The sequence below is a fragment of the Fukomys damarensis genome, unplaced genomic scaffold, assembly GCF_012274545.1.
Source record: "Fukomys damarensis isolate Sample0158 unplaced genomic scaffold, DMR_v1.0_HiC HiC_scaffold_33, whole genome shotgun sequence".
Lineage (NCBI taxonomy): Eukaryota > Metazoa > Chordata > Mammalia > Rodentia > Bathyergidae > Fukomys > Fukomys damarensis.
Genome location: NW_022900945.1, coordinates 52,399,290 through 52,408,800, shown reverse-complemented (window position 1 = coordinate 52,408,800; position 9,511 = coordinate 52,399,290). Strand labels below are relative to the sequence as shown.

Below are 9,511 nucleotides of genomic sequence, written 5' to 3'. Positions count from 1 at the left end.
AAAAAAAAAAAAAAAAAAAAAAAAAAAAAAAAGGCAGAAAAAAGGCAGTCTCAAAGGTTACATGCTGAGCTGTGTAGCTCAGTAGTAGAGAGCTGCAGGCCTAAGGCCTAGATGCCACCCCCAGCACCACTGAAAACAAACAGAAAATCAAAAATACATACATACATACATACATATAAAGTTACATACTATATATATAGATATATATGTGTAATTTTTTTTTTTTTTTTTTTGAGACAGGGTTTCAACTTTGTAGTTCAGGGTAGCCTTGAACTCACAGCAATCCTCCTGCCTCAGCCTCCTGAGCGCTGGGATTACAGGCGGGCACCCACCACACTTGCCCTCTTTTCTATTTGAGAGTTTATTTGCCCCGTCTTGCTGCTGGGACTTTCTCATTCCCACTATTTGTCCTAATGCTCATTTTCAGAGGTGCAGATTACAAAGCATCTTCTAATGAGCAGCTTACCTCCCAGGGATCACTCACCTTGCTGTCCATCTTGCATAGTTACGATGAGTGACTGGCCCAGGCCTGCGGCAGGGAGGGCAGCTTGGAGGTTCCCCAGAGGGACCCCATCGGTCACTATGGTGATCACTCTCTGGCCTCCACTCCCCACCACTTGCTGGACCGATGAGTCAACTGAATCTCCCTCTGTGATTTCTTCTGGACTGACTAGAGGTAAAGAAAGTAAATTTAATATTTCAGCTCTTTAAAAAGTAGGACAGCAGCTTCATCCTCCTTGAAATTGATGCTATTCAAGGAGAGGAAAAACTGAAAATAAAAAATATTCAACAATTTACAAAAGCTTTTGTGAACGCTGCTAGTCAAGGAAGAAAACAAAATAGGGAATACATTACAACAATATTCTCTAACATGTCTTCACTGAGATGTTAATAGCTTTTCATGAAGATGGGTTCCACATATTAGTACATTTTCTTTTTTTGGTTCTGGGGATCGAACTTGGGACTTTGTGCTTGCAAGGCAGGCGGCGGAACCACTGAGCTAAATCCCTCACCCTAAAGGTATTATTATTATTTTTTTGGTACCAGCGATCAAACTCGGTCCCTTGCACTTGCGAAGCAGGTGACAGAACCACTGAGCCAAATCCCCGGAACTATAAGTACATTTTCAAAGGTCAGTTTAATTTTTTTTTGGTACCAGGAATCGAACTCAGGTCCTTGAGCTTGGGAAGCAGGTGGCAGAACCACTGAGCTAAATCCCAGCCCTCAAAGGTCAGTTTATTTATTTATTTTTTTGGGGGCGGGGGTTTGAGACAGGGTCTCACTAAGTAGTCGAGGCTGGCCTTGAACTCACTATGTAGTCCAGGCTGGTCTCGAACTCACAGCGATCCTCCTGCCTCAGTGCTGGGATTACAGACGTGTGCCACCATGCCCGGCAAAGGTCAGTTTAAATACGCCTACACCTTTATATTTTGCAAGAAACACCAGAAGTTTCAATGGGCCCTGGGCGTCTCCTGCAGTGTATAGAACATCTTGGGTTTCCCCAATTATTTGAGCTCTTTTTAGTGGTACCAGGTATTGAACCCAGGGCCTTGGCACTAAGCTATGTCCTCAGCTACTTTTTATTTTGAGACAGGGTCTTGCTTTTGTTTTTTTTGGTATTGGGGATTGAACTCGGGTCCTTGTGCTTGCAAGGCAGGCCACGGAACCGCTGAGCTAAATCCCCGGCATGAGACGGGGTCTTGCTAAGTCATTAAATTGTCCTGGCTGGGCTTGAATTTACCATCTTCCTACCTCAGCCTCCTGGATGGCTGAGGTTATAGGAGTGTATCAACAAGCTCATCTTAGAGCTGTTTTTAGAGAGAAGCTTTTAAAAAATTTTTTTTTCTTTTTAAATTGAGTTTATTGGTACATTTTAGGTATACAGTATAGTTACATTCATTATTGGGATCTTGTACCTTTACATGACAGGTCTTGGTTCTCATTTTTTCCCTTTGTCCCTGCCCTCCCTTTTTTTTTTTTTGGTACCGGGGATTGAACTCGGGTCCTTGCGCTTGCAAGGCAGGCCACCAAACCACTGAGCTAAATCCCCAGCCCGAGAAGCTCTTTTTTTTAAAGCAAAAGCTTTATTGGTACATTTTATTTTTTTCCCTTTTTTTTGCAGTACCAGGGATTGAACTCAGGACCTTGCGCTTGCAAGGCAGACTCAGTGCTACTGAGCTCAATCCCTGGCCCTGGTACATTTTAGATATACATAATGATAACATTCATCATAGGGAATTTGTGCCAGAACCTGATATATCGTGCGTCTTCTTTTTTCCCCATTCCCCCCTCCTTTATGTACAAAAGCTTTATTTCCATCTTTTCCTTCCATTTTCTTTTTTCTCGTCCTTTCCTTCCTTCCTCCCTCCTCCCTTGTTCCCCTTCTCATTTGAACATTTTCTTCCTATTTCCCAATGTCTACTGCACATTTTAGTCCTTACTGCCACTTTCAGTTTCTCACACAAGAGAAACAATGCAGTATTTAAACGTGTTCTCACTTAAAGGCATGGTCTCAAAGTGCATCCATTAGCTAGAATGTCTCAAGCTTATCCTTCTTTATGGCGGGACAGACTTAGGGAGAATCTTAAAACCTAAAAAAATCTATGAAATTTAGAAAAAAACTAAATCAGAGTAGATCATTTCTTTTAAAAAATGGAGACATTTAATAGTGAATTAACACAATGACATGTTGAGTGTTAACTAGGCGTTGAAGTGTGACAGACAACTGTGGTAGCTGGCCTTTCCCACTGACAACAGTGATATTAGTTGAGCTAATATTCACTGCCTACTTACTGTATTCTGGGCATTTCTGAAAGGCTTTTATGTGTGTTATACTGAAAGAAGACACTTGGTTTGATTAGTCAATACCACAATACACCAAGTACTGGGTTAAGGGCAACAATTCTACCGTTGTGGAAAGAGGCAGAGGTAGAACTTTACGATAAGAAATGGGGGTATGGTGAGATGCACTGAGGAAGTTCCCTGGAAATAAGCATTCACATCTCTTAAAATCAAAGAACAGTTAAATACAATGACTGAAAAGGCCTTACACTCTAAGGCAACTATCATACCAGAGAGGAAGACACTAAAGACCTGGAGGAGTTACATGATCTGTCCCAGGTCAAAGAGAAAACTAAAAGAACACCAAGGAGGGCCGGGGATTTAGCTCAGTGGTTCTACCACCTGCCTCGCAAGTGCCCGAGAGCAATCCCCACTACCAAAAAAAAGAACAGCAAGGAGTTTAATATAATGCTTTTCTCTGCTGCGCCACTCACTCACATTATCTGGGCAGACATTTTTATGATGACTGGTAGTCAGAAAAACAGGACTGGACTTGGAAAAGTGCTCTCATCACCCAAATGTCGATGGCAGAAAGAAACTGGAGCAATCTGCTTTTGTTTGGAAACTGGAGCAACTGCCAGTGGTTTCCAAAAAGATTTCTAGACATCTGCTGAGGCCTACCTATGCCTGTACCCCTACCTAGGTGAAGCCCTAGCTTTCCTTCACTGCCCACGGCTAAGGGCCTTAGAAACAAGTATCAGAAGCGTATTATATAACTTACGCCTGCCCGTTTCCATTGGAAATGCCAAAATAACACCTTCGGTGAAAATAAAAGCAAAGCCACACTTAAATACACAGTCTCTGACAATGTAGAAGGTGACTCTTCCGTTTATTTTGATACTTCAATACAAGATACCTAGGCAGCTACTCTGAATCATTCTAGGATTGCATCAGCCAAAACATAACAAAGCATCTAAAAAACTCCGCTAATGTAGGACTAAACATTTCAGTCTGAAGCAACTGTAGTCAGAGCAAAGAAGCTTCAAACTGTAAAAATACAAAGGAATAACTCAGTCATATTGTTCAGCTGTCTGATAATATTTCTTAGTGCTTTTTCTTTGTGATACTCAATGACTCCATGTGCTTTTTTTGTTGTTGTTGTTGTTGTTTTGAGACAGGGTCTCACTATGTAGTTGAGGCTGACCTGGAACTCACTATGTAGCCCAGGCTGGTCTCCTCCTGCCTCAGCCTCCCGAGTGCTGGGATTACAGGGATTACAGGCGTGTGCCACCACGCCTGGCCTGCTTTTTTTTTTTTTTGTACCAGGGATCGAACTCAGTTCCTTGTGCTTGTGAGGCATTGGGCAGAACCACTGAGCTAAATCCCTGGCTCCATGTGCTTTTTCCTTAGCTGTCTCTACTTAACTACACTTCTGTAATATTTCATGCAAATTACATCTGCTGGAGGTTCTGAAAACAAAGAAGAAATGTAATTCACCCAGCAGACCTCCCTTACCTACCTGCGGCTCTGTGTGAGTTGGAGAAGGGGGCAGACGCCTCAGCAAGGGCGGCAAGGGTGGCCAGCACTGAGGTGGTAGAATTTGAGAACTGTACTGCTGAGGCATGGGGCTCACCTATTTCAGTAAAAAAGGTAAATGAGGCCCGGTAGAGAGAATAAATGGAGGTAAACTGAAAAAGGCTTGATAATAAAACTTCCAGCTCTTCACTCTAAGGCCCTTAATCTTGTTCTCTAATCCAAACCGATATAAACCAATTATCATGATGTTAAGACCTAAGGTTTAAATGTATTTTCCTCTAGAGTGCATCAAATTAATGTGGTGGGCAAAGGGCTAAAGCATTCCATTCCCCTCTTCCGATCACTCTCTGGCACTGTGCTGTCAGTGGCTGACAGAACTGTGTCCCGCCAACCCTCAGCTGGCACCACAGAGTTGCCTGGGCAGCAGCCCCGCCCCAGGCTAAGCAGTGCCAGGGAACAGGCTCCTCCTCCGCTCCACCTCCCGCTTCCTTGGCTAGAAAGGTGAGAACAAGCCTGACTTCTAATTCAGGGTCACCTGAAGTGTCAGATATCAAATGTGAACCGATATAAGGGACTAACAAGAAAACCAGTAATTATCTACTTCAACTATGACACGGGGCTTTTTGCTTTTTGAGACAGGGTCTAGCTATGCAGTCCAGGCTGGGCTTAAACTCAGTGTTCCTCCTGCCTCGGCCTCTCAAATGCTGAGGTTATAAGGATACACCACCCCACCTGGCCCAGACTGCAGACCAGGATGTAGGACGTTTTATGGTGGGGTAGGTGATCTCATCGAGTTAGGAAAAACTACAACTTGAAAATTAAGTAACCTGCCCAAGGTCATACAGCCAATAAGCATCACAGCCCAGATTAGAACCTAATTCATCTGATTCCAAAGCCCATGTTCTCTATGAAACGATATAAAGCTACTTATGAAATGTACTTTGACTCTGAAATGTGCTTTATGATTGTGTTGAAACAGGAAGTTCATCCTGACATGTTTGTTTCACCCTGAATAATGTTTAAATTAGTCTGCCCTCCCAAATCCCTGCAATGTGGGCTGGGGATTTAGCTCAGTGGTTCCACTCCTTGGAAGCACAGGGACCTGAGTTCAATCCCTGGTACCCAAACAAACAAACAAATAATAACCAAATCCCTACAATTTGATGGTGGCACTGATGATAACTAATATTGTTAGTCACATATGGACAATTTGAAAGCAAACTTTACAGTATAGATTTCTGGCGTCAAAAGTACGCACTAAAGCCAGGTGTGGTGGCAGCAAATTTCTATAATCCCAGCACCATGGGAGACTGAGGCAGGAAGATCACAATTTCAAGCCCAGCTTTGGAAATTTAGAAACTTAGACTCTGTCTACAAAAAAAAAAAAAAGCTGGGAATGTAGCTCAGTATGAAGGTTATGGGTTCAAATGCCAGTGAAAATAAAAACAAGAAAAAAATAAACAACTGAACACAACTAATGGATTCTGGGAAAGAAGCCCATCATTACAGAAAAAAAAAAATCTTTTAGCCCAACTGAATGGTACACAAGTGAACTTGTCTTATAGCTTTTCTCCGTCCTTTTCCCTGTACTGACAGCATTTGTAGGCCAATCAGATAGAGAAGGACAGCAAGGCAGAAGTGCTCCATGAGCTCTGTGATGGGCGGGCAGCTCTAGCTGTAATGTTAGCAATTTCAGTTTGCAGCTGTCAGCACAGAGCGAAAAGAAGAGCAGCTCTACCCACTTCCCGTGAGAAACACAATGTTGGCTTGAGCACACAAGGCACAAGCTCCTGAACTGTTCAGCTTTGATTGTGGCTCCAGAACAGATCTGGAGAATGTCAGTAGTGGGACTAATGACCACCTCCAGCTCTTGGTGCAGTTTGTGAACAGATAACTATGGGACTCTAACAGATTTTACACTACAAAAGCAATTGTCCTAGGGCTGGGTGTGTAGCTCAGTCATATGTGAGGCCCAGCACCACCAACAAAACAAACACTGCTCTTATCAGTGCAATATGAACCACTACAAATCCAAAAGACTGTGAATATTCTGACTATGGTTATATATATATATATTCAAGCTAAATTTCTGAATCATTTCCCTGAAAGCAAAATGATTTTAAAACTATTGATAGCCTATAAAATGAAGGTCACTGTTGCCCCCTTGTGGGCACAACAGGGTCAACCTTCTTTAAAGAAGTCATATTTTCAGTTAATAACCATTACTGAAGCCCTGTTACAAAACATACTGAAATACAAAATCTCAAAGATCAACAACAGCCTCATCAAGTATGTAATATTACATTTCAATTTTATTTTTTAAATTCTGAGACAGAGTCTGGATGTGTAGCCCAGGCTGGCCTTGAACTCACAGTGATTCTCCTGTCTCACCTTCCAAAGCGCTGGGATTATAGGCCTGCTCGCCCCTCCCACTGTCCTTTTGTTTTGTTTTGTCGCTTGTTTTTAAATAAAAGTCAAAACCACCACCACCAACAACAACAACAGAGAAACCAAGAGTCAACTGGAAAATTTCCTTGAATAACAACAAGAACCAGGAGTGGCAGCAAATGCCTGTAATTCTAGTACTCTGGGAGGCTGAAGCAGGAGAAACCCTGTCTCTCAAAACTAAAAAATAATTTCAGGGGATGTAGCTGATTGCAAAGACCTTCAGTTCAATATCCAATACCGGAAAAAAAAAAAAAACAAAAAAACACAATCTCCTCCACTGTAAAACAAATATCTATAAAAGGAGACATTGAAAATAAAATCATGTGCTACTTTAGATATAAAATTTTTGCTTGAAGGCTGGGTGTACTGGCCCATGCCTGTAATCTCAGCACTTGGGAGGGTGAGGCAGGAGGATCAACATGTATTAGAGGCCAGCCAGGCTACAAGGTGAATTCAAGGTTAGCATGGACTATATAGCAAGATCCTGTCTCAAAAAAACAAATACAACAGAGAATTTAGCTCAGTGGTGTTGCTGCCTGCCTTGTAAGTGCAAGGTCCTGAGTTCAATCCCTGGTAAAAAACAAAAACAAAAACAAACAAAAACATTTTGTTTGAAACACACAGATCTCAGCTGGGTGTGCCGGCACACACCTGTAATCCCAGCACTTGGGAGGCTGAGGCAGGAGGATCGTTCTGAGTTTAAAGCCATCCTAGAGTACATGAGTTCAAGACAGCCTGAACTACATAGACAGGCCCTGTCTCAAAAACAAACAAACAAACACACAAAATCTATTCTAAATATTGTTTGGGGAGTATTTTTTTATTTTATTTTCTATGCTCTTGAAGACTGAGACCAGGGGCTTGAGTAAGTTGGTTTATCACTGAGCATTACTCCCAGTCCTGCTTGGAGAATATTTTTAATAAAGGAGTGGGTATTTGACAGGGTTTCCATTCATCTCTACAAATACTGGTGGTCTGTTCATTTCTGAGTCATTATCAGAACATTACCTGAGGTTGTTTTGGTGTTGGCTGAAGACACAAGGCTGGCGAGGTTAACCACCTCTCCGGAGGTGAAGATGAATGGCGCAGCCACCGTCACGGGGTTGGTCACGGAGCTGGCTCTCTCGGGGTTGGCAGTGACTTGACTCTGCATTGCTTCCTGCGAACGAGGCAGGACATTTCAAAGTCAGGGTACTCACGAGCTCAGTGGTGTGGGCAGGGCGGGGCCAGACGCCCCTCCACTTCCAGCAGGACTAGCCTGGCACACAATGTCCCAGGCAGCTCAGGGTTCTCATCACTACTGCTTTTCTGTTGTTTTTTCCAACTCAAAGCAACAGAAATGTTAGGCTGCTCCTCCCACACCTGTTTCTAGTCGAGAGAAGGTATACTATCTGCAAAAACGTCCCAGACAGTTCACTTCAGATTTCTAAATCTTGGGTTTTTTTACTTGAAAAATGAGGGAACTGTCTGAATAGTCTGAAAAGTAATTTGTGACACTCATATTCTGTGATCAATTAGCCTCAGTCCATATGCTAGCAGAGCTCCCTGCAGAGAACCTACAGGGAGACATTCTCCAGAGGCCCCTCCAAGGACCTGTTCTACTCTGCCGAGGGGAAACTCCTAGGGGAGCACAACAGGAAAATAAACGGGTACCAGAGTCTGAAGTCTACTACTTCCGTGTGTGCACTTTGCTTTTAGGGATGTTTGAAGATGCTTCGTTTTACAGTGTTTCATTTTATTTTATTTTTACTTTCAGAAGTTTTCTACAAACATGATTACACTTTGTACCAGGGATGGAATTCAGGACCTTGAGCTTGCAAGGCAGGCATGGTGCTGCTGCGCTAAATCCTGATGATTACTGCTTTGAAAAGTCCAGTTATGGGGCCAAGGGATTTAGCTCAGTGGTTCCGCCACCTGCCTTGAAAGCACAAGGGCAGGAGTTACAGCCCCGGTACCAAAACAAACAAACAAACAAATAAATAATAAAATAAATAAAAGGAGTGGGGATGTAACTCAGGGCAAAGGCACTGCGTTTGATCCCCAACACTAAATAAAAAAGAATAGGAAAAAAAAGAAAAAAGAAAGAAATTAGGGTCAGGGATGTAGCTCAGTGGTGCTGTGCCTGCCTGGTAAACATAAGGTCCTGAGTTCAATCCTGGACACTGAGAAAACAAAAAGAAAGAAATTAAATCATCACAGAGGAGGGAAAAGAGGAAGTAAAGAATGAAAATGTGCTCTGTACATGTACCAACTCCCCACAATAAATGTAATCATTAGGTACTGCAAACTTGTATTAATAAAAATTTTAAAAAGAGGCCTGGGCGTGGTAGTGTATGACTGCAATCCCAGCACTCAGGAGACTGAGGCAGGAGGATCACCACAAGTTTGAGGCCAGCCTGGACTATATCATGAGTTCAAGGCCAGCCTCAACTACATCAGTAAATTGCCCAGAATGGACTTGAACTTGTGATACTTCTGCCTCAGCCTTGAAGAATGCTGTGATTACAGGAGTGTGCCACCACGACCAGAGAAGGAAAATTCCATTTCAATTCAATTTCCACAAAAAATTCTCAACTTCCATTGAAGTTTACTCTGGCCAGTACAAAAAGAATCATACCTGCAGGGGCTGGGGATTTAGCTCAGTGGCTCTGCTGCCTGCCTTGCAGGCTCAAGGACCCAAGTTCGATCCCGGTACCAAAAAAAAAAAAAAAAAAACATACCTGCAGGATGACCAAACTCAGCGTTG

General features: G+C 42.8%; 1 protein-coding gene across 5 annotated transcripts in view; it reads right to left on the bottom strand.

Annotated features, from left to right (window-relative positions):
- Nucleotides 1-9,511, bottom strand: part of Gabpb2 (GA binding protein transcription factor subunit beta 2) — a 23,256-nt gene that overhangs the window by 2,329 nt on the left and 11,416 nt on the right. For 4 of the 5 annotated variants that reach the window (XM_010616460.3, XM_010616462.3, XM_010616463.2 and 1 more), the window contains exons 5-7: nt 7,774-7,924; nt 4,301-4,414; nt 485-670 (exon numbers count right to left, since the gene is read on the bottom strand). In XM_010616460.3, the coding sequence (XP_010614762.1) occupies nt 485-670; nt 4,301-4,414; nt 7,774-7,924 (451 nt within the window). The remainder of the gene's footprint in view (nt 1-484; nt 671-4,300; nt 4,415-7,773; nt 7,925-9,511) is intronic. The other variant, XM_010616464.3, reaches the window with a different exon arrangement.